At 43.0% G+C, this 19,223-nt stretch overlaps 1 protein-coding gene and 1 long non-coding RNA gene across 6 annotated transcripts in view; one reads left to right on the top strand and one right to left on the bottom strand.

The window, feature by feature from the left end:
* The first annotated feature begins 495 nt into the window (after positions 1 to 495).
* Positions 496 to 19,223, top strand: part of ITPR2 (inositol 1,4,5-trisphosphate receptor type 2) — a 257,303-nt gene continuing 238,575 nt past the window's right edge. For 2 of the 5 annotated variants that reach the window (XM_061359829.1, XM_061359798.1), the window contains exon 1: positions 2,216 to 2,518. In XM_061359829.1, coding sequence (XP_061215813.1) covers positions 2,427 to 2,518 — 92 coding nt within the window. In that variant the 5' untranslated portion in view covers positions 2,216 to 2,426. Of the gene's footprint in view, positions 662 to 2,215; positions 2,519 to 4,844; positions 4,915 to 5,736; positions 5,762 to 19,223 lie in introns of those variants that run through there. The other 3 variants (XM_061359821.1, XM_061359812.1, XM_061359807.1) reach the window with 3 other exon arrangements.
* Positions 5,777 to 17,407, bottom strand: LOC133215688 (uncharacterized). Its single transcript, XR_009726460.1, has 3 exons — positions 16,612 to 17,407; positions 12,844 to 12,900; positions 5,777 to 9,105 (listed from the first exon to the last, which is right to left on the bottom strand). It is a non-coding gene; the product is annotated as an uncharacterized LOC133215688 (long non-coding RNA).

Below are 19,223 nucleotides of genomic sequence, written 5' to 3' on the forward strand. Positions count from 1 at the left end.
AATGCTAAATATTTTCTAAAGTGACCTGAATTAACCTTCTTGTAAAGCCAAATCAGGAGGGCCCATTTCAGTTGCCCACATGCAGGCAGTGCTGTCAAGGGCATGGCAATCTTGCCTCCCTGCTGAAAGCCTACAGTGATGTCTCTGGTATCAAGGGACACTTCAAATGGCCCCAGTAACCCATGTTTAGACAACAGAATTGAACCTTCCCAGCTGGAAATAGTCCCAAATGGGGATTTGCTCCCAGGCATACGAAGGACAGGCAGACTTGCTGCTGGGCCAAGTTCTGAAGTCCATCCTCAGGAAAACTCCCACTGATCTAAGGCACGCCACAGTTTCATTTACTGCTGGGAAACATGAAACCTGTGTGACTGAAGTACCTTAATTAGGCCATTAAAGCCTGGTATAAAACAGCTGAGATACAGGGTCAGGAGGGTGAAGGACATTGTCAATGCATTGTAAAGCCTCTGCTGCTCGGCACCAGGTTCAAACTGTCCAGAACCAGGATTTCATGGAATAAGAATACCTGATCCCTCTGTAGTGGTGCTGGGGAGGGCTCTGGATCAATGCTCTTTGCTTTGGTCAGCATGTGGGCAGGAAGCCTTTGCTTCTCTCACCGTTTGGTGCCCTGTGCTGCACTGACTTTCGGTTTCTAATTCTGGTAGGTTTTAATTTAGTCCAACTTTGGGATTGAGTGTGTCTTGGGCAGTATGAGACACCTCATCTTTGGTTCTCTGTGCAGGGGCTGGTTCCAGAACAAGGGCTCTGGCACTTGCGCTCTTCCCATGTCATTTCCAGAAGTGTTCTAACAGTTGTGTGGTTACTCCAGGAGAAGAATTTGGTGGTCAGGCCTAGAGCCCACGTGTGTAGATGTGCAGCATGCAAGTGCAGATCTTTGGTGGTGTCTTTGTACCCTGGTGGGTACAAAAAAAGGGTGACATCCAAAATATTCACCGTAAAAAGTGAAAAAGGGGGAATTCTAGCATGGTATAACAGGCTGCTGCTTTTTTTTTTTTTTGATGTACATCTATATGGTAAGACTTTTTTTAATTATTATTTTGAAGACACAGCACTTCTCATGTCAAGAATGTATGCTCAGAAGAAATGAGATAAGGCTGGAATCTGTAAATGTGGGAAATTAAATGCAAGTGTGAACCCCTCAGCTTCTTACTCACTTCCACCACTGCACATTCCTACAAACAGTTATATTCTTATCGTTTGAGAGTTGGTATTGATCAGGCTTTAGACCTGCGTGAGCTGTTTTTCTTTATTTGAAATCCAGACAGTCTGTTGGAGAAGCACACTGGGTGAGCAGCAGCAGTCTGAGCTTGCTTGTAACTGGGACGGTTGTCTCAGGGAGGTGAACTACAGCTGGAAATCAGAAAAAGTGGAAATATTTTGATTCCTAAAACTGTTGGTAGGAATCGCCTCTTTGATTGAAGAATTCATGGTGGTTTTAAGAACAAGAATCCCGCACCGGTGATAGGCTTTCCCTTGAACACTTCCAGCCACTGACTGGATGTCAGGGGGCTGGTACTCCTTTCTGGGCAGGGATCTGGTTCGATGTGTGTTTGCACAGCCCCGTGTAAGCATCTTTGGCTACTGAAGCTACAGCCTTATGTAGTGCCTCTGTGTCTGCAGGGCCTTATCTTTGCTGGGGGAGGGAGTGGTGGAAGCCCACCCCTCTGGGGAGCGTGCTGAGACTGCAAGTGCCTCCTCTTTCCTCAGCAGAAAACTCTTTCAGAGTGTACAGGCTTCTCGTTTGAGGGTATTTTTTCATTAAGCTAGTGGCAGCTTTCTGACGGGAATGTGCGCTGTGGGAATTCCTGCACAGGGCTGCAGCACAGATAACTTCTGATTTAAAAATAAATAAATAAGTAAAGCATTGGTTGTTGCTACAAGTTTGTAAGCCATAAAACAGAGGGCGGCAGGGTGGTGATTAAGCACAGGGCCACCGTGCCCTCCCGGTAGAGGCGGCGGCAATGTGGCAGGGACACCCAACCACCCCACGTCTCTACCGCCTGGGGGTCCCCGCTCTGCGCCCCCATCCTGCTGCCTCCCTCCCGCAAGGACAGCCTGACCCGTGCAGAGCCCACGGGGTCCCGACCCCCTGCCCGGGGTGTCCTCGACGGGGCGGTCCCGGGAGGCGGAGGCGGGCGGCAGCGGGGGGCGGAGGCGCAGGAGGCGGTGCGCGACCGGGCCGGGCCGAGCCGAGCCGAGCCGAGCCGTGGCGGTCCGCAGAGGGCAGCGGAGCCGCGCTCATGTCCCCCCGCGCCCGCCGTCCCGCAGAGCCACCGGGGCCACGCTGAGCGCCCGGCGCGCCCGCGCCCCGTCTGCGTCTGGATCGGTTTTAGTTTGTTTTATTTTTATTTCTTTTATTTTTTTTTAAGGGGAGGAGAGCGAAATCCAGCAAAAAATGAGCCAAAATGTGTGAGAAAATGTCCAGCTTTCTGTACATCGGGGACATCGTGTCCCTGTACGCGGAGGGCTCTGTCAATGGGTTCATCAGCACGCTGGGGTGAGTGTGAGGGGCCGGGGGCGGGGGGCCGTGCCCGCTGAGGAGTGGCTGGGACCCGCGGGCAGAGCCGGCTGCAGCACAGGAAGCGGCCGGCAGCGCGCTGCCGCCGCCACCTCGGCGGCAGAGAGGGGGAAAGAAAGTAGGAAGTGATGAGCGGGGAGGAAAGAGAAGTTCTCGCACAGGCCCGGGGCTGGGAGGGTGGCCGTGCCCGGCGTGGGTCCGGCCGCGCTCCCCGCTCGGCTCCTGCCGGGGCTTCACCTCCGGGCCAGCCAGAACCGGAGTACCCAAACGCCAGGACCGCTCTGTACAAGTAGCGCTGTGCTGCGCCCAAATGAGTTTATATAGTCCTTATTTGTAGCCGAAGACCTCGGTGGTCCTTTTTGTTTCGGTGGGTAGTGCGAGCTTAATTTTATTGCACATCTGAGATGATGTTTTTGATGAAGAGTGAAGGACAAAAGCTTTCTTATCGTACTCATCGCCATAATCAGCTCGTTAAATGTCCGTCCATTTGCTTCTGGTTTGCATTTGACTAAAGTCTTTACCTGCAGTGGTTAACGATCAGATGTTTCTAATCTGATACTTAATTTCATGGGGGTGCTTCTTCTGCAAGCTCTTCCATCTCTTTGCAGAGTGAAGAGATGTAGTTCAGCTGTGGCTGCTTCACTGAACTATCCAGCTTGCTTGAGGGTTTTGTTTTTTTATTAACGTTGACAACTTTAAATCACCTTTTTGGAATCCAGGACAGAAAACCACAGTGAATGATGATAAGAATACACTGATATCTTTCTGCAAACTACCATGTAGTTTGGTTGTAGTGATACATCCCGATGGTGCAGTGGTTCCCTCTGATGTTCCTAGCAGAGTGGCAGTAGATTCAGTGAGTTGGTGGTGTGTCCTAACTAAGCACATCCTTAAACCTTTCTCATTGGAAACATCTGTACTGTATGATTTGTAGTGATCCCATTGACAAGGCAGCTCAAGCTGTAGTTAAATATCAGTGTCATTTGGTGTTTAAACATTAGTGGTACCTTCAGAATACACTTGAACTTGGCTAAGGCTGATCTGCTACTAATAAATGTGTGCCTGGGTATCACTCCTGTGTGTCATATTAGCCTCTCGGCGTCCTGAGATGACTTCAGAGTGAAGAAGAAGAGCAATATTAAATTGCTAACAACAAATTGTGTTACTTGATGTGGTACTTTTCCTGGAAAAGAGCTGGTCCCTTATATATTTTTAACTTATTATTACTTCCTATCCTTGCTGTTCACTTATTTCGTCTGTTGACAAATGTTTTCCCATGGTTTGTTTCTCTGTTAATTTTGCCCCTCCTCTATCGGCAATTCTATTTTGTCTCACATCTCCCTTTGTTTTGCTGACTCTTGTAATTTTAAATCCTGTATGAAAATGTTTGCTTTCTGCAACTGTTAATAACTGGATATTGCTTCTTACTCTTGTAACCCCAGTGTTTCTCTTTTGTTGGCATAACTTACTGATGCATTGTTTGGTTTCATTGTTTGTCTCATTAATGTGTTCTGTTATCTGAGGGAAGCTAAATTTGCCATACTTCCCACTTTTCGTTGTGTTGAGAAATGTTCCTCATTTCTGAGAACACCTGCTTATCTATACTTATAGATGTTTCTGCTGTGACTGCTGCTTGTACACCTGTGTGGTGCCCAAATACATGTTGGCATTCCCGCGTTGCTGGTTCTGTCCTCATCCCTTGGAGTTAAGGCAGGAGATTTACCCCTGGTTCTGTAGATAGGAAGCCAAGATCAAAGCTTGCCTAAGGCACCTGGGAGCTCTTTACCAGAAGAAATAATTGAACTCAAGGCAACGCCCTAATGAGACTACTCATGATCTCTTTCGGCCAGCTAACCCAGCCTAAAAAAACCACTGGGGATGAAACTGGACTCCTCTGTGTGTCTCCCCTTTGGCAGGCCAGGAATTCAAGAATGCCAATGTACCTCTCTTAGCTTTCCAGTACAGCTTTTTTTGAGCCCTGCTCCCTGGCATGGTAAAGGCAGCTGCAGAGCCAGGAGGCTGGAGCTGACAACCTGAATGAAGGCCTTAAGGGAAAGGTGAAGTGGAAAACTCTCATGTCTACTAGATGGGAATGCTGACCCCTCTGCTGGTGGCACAAGAGCCTGGACTGAAATATAAAGTTGTGATGCCAAGTCACATTATCTGTGCCAGCTATTGCTGTTACTGCCTTTGGACCTGTTGCAGCGACACAGGAGGCAGGAAAAGCAGCTGTACGTTCAGGGAAAAAGTTTGTCCAGCTGCACATCTGGCATGCAACCCTTGCTAAACTCCTGCATCTTCTGTGTTCCTGCAAGTCCTCTGTTCGCAAACACCTGACAAGAGGGGGCCTTGTCTTCCAGAGGTGCCTCTTGTTGGTAAGGACAAAATGGTTTAGGAGCAGGAATGATTGCTGGCTCACTTTATTTGACTTGATGTGGGTCCTTGTTCTATTGCTCAGGGTTTTGAAGGTGCTGGGCAAGCTATTTTGTCACTTACACTATTGAGTCCATCAGGTAGTTTCATGCAAGAGCCTGAAATCTAGCTCAGGTCTAGTGACTCTGCAGCAGGGAGAGAGTCCTGTTTATTTTAAGCTGTCAAAGGCTAATTGTTTCTTAAACAAAGTGTGCGTGAGGCCATTCTATAAATAAGATAAAAAAGTTTATAGCACCTCTCCAAGCAGGGAAGGTCTGTCACGTCAGTACACCTTACTCCTTGAAGAACCAGCTCAACAGATTAGTTTTGAGGGAGAATTGTAAGCAAAGGCTGTTTTATGAGTTTATATTATAAATATGAGAATAGTTTTTGCTCACTTGCTGGTGCAGAAATTTTCACATGCTCAGTTTTCCCAGGAAACGTAGAGCCCGGAGAAAGATGCAGCTGAGCTATTCAGATCGAGTGTAGGGTCAACTTAATATCTACTACAGCCTTAAGCGTGGATAGCTTCCTCTCAGGCAGTTTAGAAGGTCATAACCTTCTTGTTTAGGACATAGGGGATCTGTGCCTCTTGGCCCTGTGTCCAGGTTAGGGTGCTGAGTGGTGCCAGGTGAAGGCAGGAGTGCCTTTCCATGCCTTATACAAAAAGGGTTTGAGAATCAGTGGAACCACGAGATTGCGTAAATAGGAGCCAAAAGGCTGGGGCACTTCTTTCAGCTGGAAGTAACCTGTGCTTCTGTCCTTGTCTCCATACTGCTTCTTTACTATAAATAGCTGTTGGATGTTAGCGTGAGGACTCTGCTTTCAGATTTGATCCCTCTTAGTCAGAAGAGGAAACTGAACCTCTCTTCCTCATCTGAGGCTAGCACTGTAGTGTGGGATGGGGGCAGGGGCAAGGAGGTCAGGCAGCACTGCTCCAGATTCTTCCTCCTGTATCCATCTGATGATGTGCAGCCCGGCTTTTCCAATCTCAGCACTCTCTAGGCTCCCCTTTCCCCCCTTTTTTAAATAAAAAGGAGTGTGCTTTTGAATGTATGAACTGACAGTAGCAATTCAGTTTTTTTCAGAAAAGAAAAAGTTTGGGAAAAGGAATTTACACCTATGGTTGGCTTTCTGCTATTTCAAGATATATGTGGTACTGGATTATTGAACTGTGCTAATAATGTGGGTGTTTCCCCCCCTGATTTTTGAGGTTTTAGTGTGTTTTAGCTTTTGCACAGTTGGAGACTTTATGTCCCAAAGGAGATATGTGGCAGAGCTAGGTAATGAATCCAGGTATCTTAAGTTGTCCAAGACCAGTGTCTGAACCTCAAGACCACCTTCCCCAGTATTTTAGCTGTGAATGTTGGTAACGGTGCATGCTGGGAATTAGAGCTGCTATTAATCACCAGTCAGTACAGTGAGGGGGAGAAAAGTATTCTCAGTTGGAGAGGCGGAACGAAAAGTGAGTAATGGCAATAGCCAGCATCAGCTGTAGGAAAATTTGACAATGAGCCTGTTAGTCACAGTCAGTAGCTGCATTCCTGTCTCACCTCCACAAATACGCTTCTGTGCCGTAGCAGTGAGAAACCTCATGGAACATAATTAATGGAGCATGCAGCAGGAGCTGCCTGCTAGGTAATGTATGACAGTGCATGACGAGGGGTGCTGAGACTTACTTGTAATTAGCATCAAAAAGTGTGTTGTGGAGTATTTGGACTAATTTTCTCAAGTTTAATGTTGATTTTTCTTGAACAACTTCTGTTAATTTGAGGAAGTGCTTGCCAGAACTTTCTGATTTGAAATGAGCATCCCAGTTTTATTCAGGCTTCTTCCCTGGGCTTTTGTGCATTAATCATTTTATTTGACTTCACACATATTGAGTCAGTCATGCTTTGTGAAAAGACAGGATTAAGTAGAAAGTGCTTATAGAACAGTATAAATCAAAACATTCTAAATACAGCAAAGGCTAAAATGTCATCGTGGTGGCCTCAGAATGGTGCTGAGAAAAAAAGATGTAGTGACTGATGGAGCTTACAACACACCAATGTAGCATATTCATCAGTGTGCTTATTCTTTTTACCCTTCCCTCCTACTGTCTGAAAACGTAAGCTATGGCTAAGGAGCAGAGTATGTGTCCTTTAATTAATATCCATTTTTGTTTTGTCTTGTGCCAGATGACAAAACCTAATTAGTCAGAAAGAATGAAAAGCCTGAAGAAAGTGAGAGTGGCATAACTAAAATTACTCATAATTGAACTCTGAGACATACAGAATCAAATAATACCTAGAAGAAGGAAGAGAAGCTGAATTTCAGCTTTCCTGTACAAGCAAAGGTACTTGTATGTTTTATTACCTAGGTACTTTAGCCTCTGGTCTGACAGTGCCAGTGAGATCTGACAGTTTTGATTGCGTGGTTCTTTCTTTTGTTCTTAAATACTGTAGGATTAGCATTTTCAGAACTATGCTGTCTTGATTGGCTTCCTAATGCAAAAACACTGGAGTGAATTCTGCAGCTACTTTGTATGCTAATGTACATTTTTAAGCCATATGGTGTATTTCTTTTCAGTGATAACTTTCATAAGCATAAGCTATATTATATGCATTATTAAACACCTTCATTGATCTTACAATAAATGCCACATAAGTAGATATGTAGACGTATAAATACAGCTGTATCTTGCACACCTTGCAACTTAATGCATATATCAAAGCTTATATCCTCTGTGATTACCCACTCACATTAGCAATTAGGCAAGCTCCAGCTTTGCCATTTATAACGACCTTATTTTGATGCTTGTTGCAAGTATTCTAACAACAGTGCTGTCTTTAAATAAACAATGAGGCAAAGCTTTCCACAAAGCACCCTTATGAGAATGTGGCAAGTAATGAGCCTTGGGGGGCGGGTGGTTTGTTTCAGAAGTTTTACTCACACACAGAGCACAGCTTGGGTGTGAAGGATATAGGATTAGACTTAATTACGGAATTATGATTTATGAGACTGGGCACTAAAATGAAATATCCTCGGTTCAAAGAGCTCATTATAAAACAGAAGTAAGGAGAAAATTTGGCTTAGGGAAGGAACCAATTGATTTAATAATGTAAAAATGGGTTTACCCGTAAATTTTGTGGTAGTAATGGAAATGAGAGAGGATTCCAATTTTGAATTGAAACCAGTGGTGGCTATTACAATTTCTGGAGTTCTCATCTGGCCTGTGGGTAATGTGGGGAGTAGTCAGGAAAGAGACAGGAGATTGTTTCACTTGCACAACTTTAAGTCTGATTTAACTTACTTTTGCATAATGAGGGGATTACCTAAACAGCCTTTACGTAGTTCTCAGACTCACTAGAAATCAAGGTTATCCTGTATTTTAAAAGTGCTGTGGAAGAAAGAGTCAGATCAGTCTTTGTCTACCCCAGTTTGGAACATTATCTCCTAAGAAGTGCATAAACCTTTGCTCAGTCAAGTGTTTTACTGCACGGCAACGTGTTTGAAACCTACTGCCCTTCACTGTTAATGGTGCAGGCTGCTGCTGCTCTGCTGAAGCCTGAGCCTGTTTGTTGGGCAACGGCACAAAGCCGTGTCCTCTGCACGTGTATTTAATGCACTTGAAAGTCTGGTTTCTGCTTGCTTTGAAAGGTCTGTTACTTCTTGTACCAAAGGGAGACTGGTGAAGTTCATGTGACTTTGATATACTTGATTAGGGATATTTATGGAAAGACTGGAGAAAGTAACATGAGTGGTAGTTCAGGATTTTGCCATTTTCCTTGTCTGTCTTGTTTGGTCACTTACTCAAAGATGCATATTTTAGTTATATTAAGGACATAAACCCCCTTATGACAGTATTTTAAACCTTCATTTGTTATTTGTAAATCTGATTCCATCTAATTATTTGATTCAGTACTTCCACTGCTATGTAGACTTGGATGTTTCCTGACATAGGTTCTGGTTTCAGCTGTACAATGATGCTAAACCCTCGCTTTTTGGACTACTTTTTGAGTGGTTTCTCTTCTCTTCTGGCACTGGGCATCAAGAGGTCCCAACCTCACCTGCAGTTGTGTGGGAGCTGAGTCCCAGTTCCCGGGATTTCCAGCTTCCTTTCCCAGTGGGCACAGGAAAGCTTCAACTGTTCAACTGCTTCAGGTTCCTTATCTCTGGAGAAGTAATGACTACCTCCGTTCACTTCAAGCATGAAACAAACTTAAACCAAGAAATTACATTCTAGCAAGGTAATGGTTTTGATTGCAAAATTGGAAACAGAGTTAAACAAGGAAATCGCTTGAGGTTTGAGAGACTATTTTGGTTGTAGTAGCCAAAAGACTGTCAGGAGTAGTCTTGTTGCTTTAGTGCTGTTTTTCCAGCTGTCTCTGTCTACCTCTCACTCTCGTTTGTTTGCATTTTATTGGTTGCTGTTGAATAGAAACGAAGCATTGTCCAAAGCATGCTCTTTTGAAACAGTTCTTATTTATTGCTTAATAATAAAGAGGACCCTAAGGCATTGACCAGGCTGGGCTGCATGGGGCTCTTTTTCTGTGAGCTCTACCTGGGTGTAAGCTTCCCCTTCCAGAGCTCCTGCAGCTCTGGATCTTCTGCTCAGGTTTACCTTTTGGTTTGGCAAGTTAAGTGAACTGTCATTATAAATTTCAGGCAGGTCTTGCCAATCATGTCCATGAGTGCTTTCCCCCCTCTTCCTGTTGCTCAGTAGCTGCCCTTCTGTGCCTCTAGTTTAGGGGATCCTTATGCACTAGCAAGAATGTTTCAGAGTTTGGTAACTTGAGGTTCTGCCTGTGCAGAAGCTGCCCCAGCCCTTTGTGGGCTTCACCATAACATCACATCACCTGAGTAGGATTTTCCTTGCTATTACTTCAGTGGCTGATGAGTGACCATGAGTTGCTGTAGGCTGCAGAAAACGGGGAAAACAGTCTCTCTCGGCCTCAGGTTGCTGGCCCTGGGATAATGAAGAGGAGAAGGGAGAGATGGGTGCACAGAAGTATGTTGGTGAATGTAGGGTGAGGTGGTAGTGAAATCAGCAGATCAGGGGTGTGCAGAAAGCGGTAAGTGTGTGTGGTAGGGCAGTAACTGATTTGCGTGATTTAAAAGGTGGCACGTGTTAGAAGGGAAACAGGGCTGAAGAGGAACAGAAGATGATGGGCAGTTGCTGAGAGATGTGCAGTTCCCTCTGACAGAAAGCAGCAAGAAGAGGTACTGGCAAACTGCCTGATTTCTTTTCAAATTGCTTCACATGGAAGAAATCAGCTTGTCACTGCTCCTGTTTACTTTGGTGTTTCAGATGGTGGAGGCCTGTGCTGAGCTCCCAAACAGTTGAGTATTTGGTACATTTCCCCCCAGGGTTTCCAGTGTTGTTAAGCAAAATGCATAATAATACTGCTTTCTCCAAGAGTGCCTGAGTTACAAAGCTCCTCAGAAAGAAAGAGCAGTTTTAAGGTTACCTATGGTATCTTATGCAATCATTTGTGTAAAAGCACAGGAGTTCTTACTGGTGTTGGTCCCAGCGTTGTTTGCAATGTATGGCTGACTTACTAACTGCATGCGGAGCCCAATGCTTTGTAGCAACTAAGATTATATGTAATGAATTATGGTACTTTGGGAATCTTCTGGTATAATAAATTTTGTAGAGTTCATTTGAAATGCCCCTTTAGGTTGTTTCTGCCACATGGCGTGGAGTTGAAATTGCTCGGTAGAAGGCAGCTAGAAGAGCATATCAAGTGTGGTTTTTACCGTCTGACGCTGTAAGTCAAGCTTACTACAGCTCTTCTCTGTACAAAGAATTCATATTAAAACAGTAATCAAGTTTTTGTTCTTTGACCTCTGGCAGATAAACATCAATGTCATTTAAAAATCAACAAACAAACCCTGAAACAAGGCTTTTCATATGAATTTCAAACTACAGAAACTTGTTATGACCCAGTGCTTGGATTTCTTATCTTGATTTTCTTTTAGAGATTTGTTTGTATTTCAAACGGCTTTTCCCCCACCCTGCACTTGACACACACAAGTTAATTGATGTTGCAGGGCAGTTGAAAGCAGTCAGAGGATTGGGAAAACAACTGCTTAAAGTCATGGCAAGCCTCAGATTTTTGTACCTACTGCCCACAGTTAAAAGAGAGCGACCCCATTCTTAAGGTTTTTCCTCTTTTGAGTGAAAACTTGTGCTGGTATTCCTGTGTGCAGAGCAGAGGTGGGTCAAGCCACCTGAGCTGCCTGCCTGCCTGCCTCCTGAGGGTGCTTTGGATGAAAGCTGGAGTTGCAGCAGGCACAAGCCGCTGAGGCCTCCCCAGCCACACCTGCAGGATGTGTTTCATTTCAGTGTGGGGAATTTTGACTGGCTCCAGTGTGCATCTGCATCCTGATGCCTGTGGAATTTTGTGTAGCTGTGTAATCGTGAGCAGTGTGATGTGGAAAACTTAACTAGGCAGCTTTAGGGGGCAGCTAATTTAGATGTGACCAGCATAGTTTTGTTCCGAATCTGGTAATACCCGACGTTATTTGTAAAGTCCCAACTCCTAGAGTTCCATGAATTATGCATATCCTCAGTTTCTCCTTCATGGATGTGGAGAAAAGCCGAAAACCAGGAATTGTTGCAAATGAAATGTGTGTAAGAAGTACCTTGAGTTGAGTTTTTTTGCAGGTGGTGTGGCTAACGAATGGTAGCTCAGTGCTGAAGACTGGAAACAGGGCTTTTCTTTTTTTTTTTTGCCTGACTGTTGATCTTGTTTTAAAGTTAGCTGGGCTTAGATTTCTGAGGAGCTCCCCCGTTGTTCCAGGTAACTGAAACATCAGTGGGCTTTGCTAATGTATTCACTGTCACCTTTTCAATCCGGCTAATGTATTTTTATTGTTCAGAAACAATAAATAGAGGAAACAGAAGTAATGTATTGGGAAAGACTGGGTATCAGGTTTGAAACACTAAGAGCAGATCCTTCTGCAGTATTGAGTGGTGAAAAATGTTCAAACGCAAGTTCCATTCTTCCAACCAAAGGATAAAGGTTTTAAGGCTACTTAGAAAGGTTGAAAAAAATATAAATCCTTCACTTAATACAACCCCAGCAAACCGCACCAAGAGAAAAAGGTTAACTGCGTGTTAGTGGCATTACTTTGATATCTTGGACAATTTCCAACTAGGTTACTGCCTTTTGCTAAGGTAGACTCAGTTTCAGCTGAATGCACCGTCTTCTTGCAGTCTGCCATGCGTGAGGGTGCCAGTCTGTAGGCTTCATTCCTCTTCCAAATTTGAGAAACAGGGCCCAGTGGCCTTGACTCTTCAGAAGGAGCTGAAAAGTGAGGGTTAAGTGGAGAGGCTTATGGAATTTCATTGTTCTAAGATGAGGTTTTACATCAAGCAGGGCAATGTCTGTAATGCTTCTCAGGTTGAAGACAGAACCTTAGTAAGTCAAGCTTTACCGCCAAACTGTTGTAATTAATAGTTTAGATTTCCATGTTGCTGTAAGAACAGTAAATCTGAGTATTTCAGTGAATAGATGACTTCAGTGAAGTCCAAGTTTAAAATCAGATTGTCAGGTATCTTTGTAGATATTCTTGCATATTGCTGCAATCAACATAGCATGTTATTTGTAAACGATATTAGAATACAGAAGAAAAGGTCATGCAGTCATGTCTTTAAATGATAAAAGTACAAAAGAACATACAGAAAATTTCCTGGATTTCTTTTTTGGGGGTTGGTGGGGAGGTAATAACTTATTTATGTCAGGCTGTAGGTGACAGTTTGCCATTTTCTTAGTTACTTTTTCTAAGTAAAAGATATAACAAATTTTTATGACTTATTTCCAGTGGTGGTCTGAGGTGTACATTCTACATCTGCAAATCTGTAGACTTAAGCTGCAAATATGTCAGGAGACAATTTTTAAAAGAACCTTTTGAAGAGGATCCAAGTTACGATTTCTGCTTCCCTGCTTAAATCTTCAGGAGTACTAAAAGAAAGACTAGGATTTGATCATGGAGGCATTCAGAGGCAGGCATCTGCCTCTTCAGAGAGAGCACTGCTATGGATCCTGGGCAGCTGCAAGATTTGGGTTAGAGGTGTGCTCAGTTTCTGTGAGAAATGGCTTCTCATGCAAAAACAAACAAGGTCAGGACCTGGCAGGCAATAAGTCTTGTTTGTATTAACTTTTGTAGTTGGACAGGTTTTTCTGCCACTGAATGTAAGGAGTAATTACCATATGTCTCCCCCCCCAGTATCTACGCTGTATTAAAACCACTACACGTAAAGTTCTGTTATGACACCTTATTTGAAACAATACTGTGTATTAGGCTAGTGGAGTCAAACTCCTGCTCCATGGGACTGTTTTATCTGGTCCACTTTCTTTCTGTGGCAGATTAAACTCCCTACACTGATTAGGTTGCTTTCAATAGAATCATTTTACTTTAGTAGAGCTGGAACTGGGACAACACTGATTTGAATTTTCAAGCATAGATCTATGTATGTTTGAAGGGAAATATTGTAATAAGGGATGGGACTCACGCAGAGGAGCAATTTGCACAAGGTCATAGGCATGTGTGAAATATAACCAAAGATTGCAAGTCCTGGGCCAGGTTTGATAAATGTTGATCTGGTAAGATGTTCAGTGCTAAGTTGCATAAATTGGTTTATCTCATGCTAAGCCTGGGAGTAAGCCAGATGTGACAAAACTAGTTAGTTTTTTAAAGTTTTTGTGTGTCAAATGTGTGTTTTCTGAAGTGCGTATTTAAAGATGCAGAATTAAGTTTGTCATTACAAAAACAAAGCGCTGAAGAGTTTTATGCATTCTGGCATTACCGTCATGCTCATACATAGGGTGGAACCTCATTGACGCTGGCAAGTATAATTACTGATTTGTAATTAATTTGTTCTTCATTTGTAATGGAGGTGTGAGATAAAATCCTTCCTCCTTTCTTCAACCAGATAGCTGAAGCTACAGAAGTCACCACTCAGAGCACATATACTTGTTAAAGTCTGAGCAATAGCTGAGCACTGTTACCCACGAAGCTTCATAGAAAGAAATTCAGCATTGACTGGGTGAGCTATACAGGCCTAAGTGACCAGAATAACAGAGAATGTAGGACAAAAACCTCACTTGTAGCGAGACAAAACCAGTTATATTGACCCAAGGACAATACAAATGAATGTGTTACTGAGCACTGTTCTCTCTGAAAACTGAAGTCAAAGAAACTCCTGCTATTTGATTTCTCCTGTGTCCAGAAAAACAAGAATTTATAAATTCTTTCTGAATAAATGGTCAATAAAATGCCTTATACCATCTTAAACTTTTCTTTATAGTGGAAATAGCCCTTAAGTCTCCAGAACTGTCACATTACTTGTGACTAAGGATAACTTGGTATCATTAGGTGGATGCAACTTCCAAAATGGAAATTTGTGATAGGTGTTCCCGTGGACCGTAGTGCAAGAAGCAATCACAGAATAAAACCTGCACCCTCAAAAGAGACCAGAAACAATTGCTATGACTTCTAACACAAGAACTAGAACCCCTGCAAATAGAATTAAAAAAATAATAAAAACGACATCTTAAAACACCCAAAACAAAACCAAACAAAACCAAACAAACAAAAACCCTGGGTGCACCAGAAGGAGTGAAAGCAAAGAGGTTTCCTAAGTGAACACTTTGAATGATCATTTGCAGATGAAAGTGAAACCTTGTATGGGCAGCAACTAAAACTCTCTGGACAAGTTTGGGAAATGAGCAGGCAATATACCCACTCTCAAACGGCAAAGTGAGTCAATGGGATGGTAAAAATATATTTGCTCTGGTCCTGATCTGTTTCTCTATTAAAAACAGAGAGAAACAGATGAGGAAAATGAATACAGATGAGGAAAGCTTCGGACTGCTTTGTGTTTGAGCTTCAGCAGAGACTTGACTTTAGAAATGAACTTGAAGGTCACTTATCTTGCAGATCAGTTATCCAGATGTGGAAAGATAGGTATAAAAAAACAAAGGTAAATTTAGGTGACGGAGTATGACAACATTTTTGAACTACTTGGGGAGAGCTCCTGTTGGTGCTTAAAATTCCTGATATTTTCAATATAATTTATGTAAGGAAGAAGTACAGAGTCAGGACTATGCTGAGGCACCTTGGGAACAACTTGCCATTTGGTTGTAGGAATTGCTACGGCTGTGTTTTTACAAGTGTTCACAAATCTGAGAGCAGCAGGGTGACCTTGATGCCTCACCCAGATGAAGTCTCTTTGGAGGTTAGTTCCAGGTGCAGTTTTAGGTAGAAGATCAAACAATTATTTCAAGGAATGACTCTGTTGAAAAAGAGATCACTTTTTCTTTTCTTCTCATAACATGCAAAACCTCCTGAGTAAGATGCAAACCTCCTGAATCATCCACTTGAAGAATATGTTGTTCCTGGAATGGACTTCAGAGCAGCCAAAGGCTTTCCCAGGAGAGCATCTGGAGAGATAATGGGCTCTTGCAATCATCTTAAAATGTAGCATCCCCTGAGAATGGCAAGATCAAGGCTTTCTGGTTGCATCAGGCAAGCTGGGAGTGTAGAAACAAGGTAGTATGTGGGAGGTTATATTAGTTCAGAAATTGTACTGTGGCTTTGCAAATACAGAGTTAGGGGGGGCTGCAAGAATCTTAGCTGATCTGAAAAGAGTACCATTTGGTGAAGTATAAGCAGGATGTGGAAGAGGGTGCAGGAAATGTGATGTTTGCGAGATAGGAGAGAGAGAAATCCCCTGTGCAGCAGTATCTTGTTGGGGCATCGATGGAGTGTGTTGTTGAAGAGCTCAGGTTTTTTTCCGCCAGAGAATTGATAGTTATGATTGTCCCTTGATGTGATCATGACTGACTTCACAAAATTGCCTGACACTTGTGAAGTCAGGCAACAAAGGGCTCTGGAAATAGAAGAGACTTTGCTGAGTGATTTTTGTAGGTTTAGAGTCAAGAGTGAGCCATCTGTGGATCAAAGGGGAATTTTAAATTCAAAGTATCTTGCTAAGTCTTCGAGACTGGGCTTCTGTAAAAGACACAGTAGCTCAGTGTGCCCGCTATCGGGGTGTGGTAGCATCATTAAGGACTCATACCTTCAACTGCCTAATTTAATAAACTCAAGGAAATTAGGGCACTATATCCTGTTGCCTTTGAGGAACTTAAAAGAGGAGTGGATGAGAGCATGAATTGTACTCCAGAACTTATTTTGTTTCAATATAAAGCAAATGTCTATTTTAAAGGTATTTTGGGTGATGTAGACTGTACAGAAGATCAAACGCTAGACTGGAAAAGCTTGTTCAAGCCTGTTTGGTAACACGAACATTTCTGGGACATATTTTTAGAGAGAGCCTAAAGAAGTTCATGGATTGACTGGATGTGAGTGAGACATAAACGAATCAAGGAGAATTCAGTCTCAGTTGCACTTCATACCTCCTTTTTTATGTTGTTGATATACATGCATTATGATAGTCTAGCTTGTCGTGACAAGCGCATGGACTAAAGATCTGCATGGAACTGATTAAAGTTTATGTCCAGATCAAAGAATGAAGAGCAGCATTTCCAGCAAGCTCAGCTGAAAGAAAGCATTTTTTTCAGTAGCTGCTCCTTATCTATTATCTCGGTTTACCAGATGTCATGGAAGAACTAGAGGTATTTATCCCTTTAGCCTGAAATAACTGAAAATACCTTGTCAGTACTTCTTTCCAGTCGTTTGAGTTCTGTGAGGATGCTAAAGATATTGTATTCCCAGACTTGCCTGAGTGATGAAATCTGTTCAAGTGTCTTCAAATACCGTCAGAGTGGTCTCTGCACCTTGTCTATGGGTACCTAGGTATGTAGATGATGTTACCTGTTGAAGGAGTTTTGGAATTTCTATGTTCTGTCTGCTTTTGCTCAAGAACAGGGTGTTTCTATGTGATGGTAGTTTTAGGAATCAGATCTGAGTGCTTGTTTTCTAAGGACTGATGAAGGCACGCATTATTTCTAACAGCAGGTGCAGTTTTTTTCTCCCTGACTTTTGCAGTCAGAAGAACTATAGATCTGTTATGTAAAATGGACCTTAAATATCTTCTATGAGTTCTTGGTCCTTCTCTATCTAAATGGGACTGAATTCTTCTCAGTGACATGAGGTAGGCTATTTATTTTAGCTGAAGAAGAGGGAGGATGGTTTTCCTGTGCATCCAGTGAAATACGTTGGTAGTTCTTTCTGTGTGGTGTTTGGTGCTGGCCTCTGGGCTATGCAGCCTGAGCTGGTTGGTTCACTGCAGTTCCCCATTTCCAGCATTTAATCTACTGTGTAAGTTGTGGAGCAGCAGGAAGCCAGTTTCGTCCCCATTACTGAGCTCTGGTGTCCTGAAAGAGCAGTCTGTGCTGGCAGTTACATGCACCTTTGCACTACTGATGCTACTTCTGCCACAGCACTTGCAGTTTGTGTGGCTGGTGGGAGGATGTTGAAGGGAAAATTTGAGCAGTAAGGAGTCCACACAACCCAAACAGTCCACCCAACCCAAAGATTCAACCTTATTATGCACAATTTCTGCTTCTAGGGTAGTTTGAAAAATCAAATGATTCTGAGTCTCGGGATGCCGATGAGCTTTGGTTTCCTGTTTGTTTGCAGGAAGGAGGAGATGCTCTGTTTTTTCCCCAGATTAGAGATTTATCCTGGGAGATGGGCAGATGGCTACCACTATCCAATCCCTAGACTGAAGGTAGAACCTTTCAGGATAAACAGTGTATGTGAAGGGACTGAGGGCTGCCTGGAAGAAGCTGACAGGCTCTCTATAGTGGTATAGATGTAAATGACTTGAGATAATGTCTGTAAAGGCTGAACTCTCCAAGGAAAGGCGGTGGTCAGGACTTCAACACTGCCCCAGCTAGCTAATGGCTTTTTGTGTTCTGAAGATAATGTTCCCACCTTAAACTGGAACCTGAGTGGCCGGATGAATTTTTGTGTGTCTGGATTTCTGATTCGCTTAGCACTAATGTGGAAGTAACTGCTCTCAAACGGCCCTTGGCCAGAGAGCATTGCTGGGCGGTGCTGGGAAGCCTTATTTTACTTCTGCCACTTTTGCTAATGTGCGTTGAGAGGAGGGGAAGTAGGATATATGTGCCATCCCTTGCAGGTGGGGAGCTGAGCACTTGCCAGTCAGGTGTTTTCTGGGCACTGTGTTGCGAGAGTAAGTCAGCAGAGAATCTGATCCAAATGCCAGTTAAAAGTCTCCTCCGCAGCTATGACAAGATCTGTGCAAATTTAGTTGGTGGGAACTTCCGCACAACTTTGAACATAAGTGCTGTGATACCTTTTTCTAATTTCAGGATGACAAGTTGGAGACAAACTTTTCTTTTGTATAAACGCAGAGCTTTACATACAAACAAATAGTTATTTCCAGTGCTCATTTCCTAGAAAAAAAAATTGAACTTCAAAGGTAAAAATAAACAAAAATGTTCTAAAACCTCTTCAGATTGAAGATTAGGGAAAAAAAAATAAACAACAAAGGCTCAAGCTCACTTCTAATTCACATAATTGCTAACACAGAGCTGCAGACCAGCTAGATGAAGTGCACATTGTGAGGCATGGGAACAATTTGTACTCCTTTTAAGCTGCCAGAGTAGCAAGGAGCATATACAAATGCAGTGGAATAAATCCTCTTCTCTGCTTTCCATTTTTCTAAGAAAGATCATCCATTTAGGTTTAACCAATATCTGTTTTTAACTTAATGGTTCACAGGAGAGCAGTTAACTTCTGATGTCTCATTTCAGGCACTACACTGATGGAAGAATTTATATGTGAGTAGATTGCAGTATCAGGGATTATCCTAGCTTTTGCCTTGGTGAATAGTTTTTCAAACCACTGAGGCTGTGGATATACATTTACTCTGCAAACTATTTTTATCCATGGCTGCATGTCACCGTTCAAATCAAACAGTTTATATGAGTGCTGTTCAGCACTCTCTAAGCAATAGGAGTTCATATACTTAAACAATTTAGTAGATGATTTGTGCTAATGGAGTTGACTGTTGCTTAGAGACAGTCAAGCTCTGAAAGGCTGTAACATGAATTGAATGAAATAGCTCAGTGTTTGCTTTTGCTCTTTCCTGCATTTGGGTCAACTTAGTTCTTTTACTGAGTATGTGATCTATGAGTCTTATAACTCAAAAAAGCGTCAGGCTTCACCTAAACGTATGCTGGTTTGTTTCCATGTGTCAAATGAGAATAGAGCTCTGCTTCAGTGAGGTACTTGGGGCAAGGCTGGCTGCTATGTTTTCCAGTTGGAGAAAAAGCTTGAGAAGAGCACTCCT

Source organism: Neopsephotus bourkii, unplaced genomic scaffold (genome assembly GCF_033783945.1).
Source record: "Neopsephotus bourkii isolate Nb327-2 ecotype Australia unplaced genomic scaffold, CSIRO-AGI_Nbou_v1 NB_107, whole genome shotgun sequence".
Lineage (NCBI taxonomy): Eukaryota > Metazoa > Chordata > Aves > Psittaciformes > Psittacidae > Neopsephotus > Neopsephotus bourkii.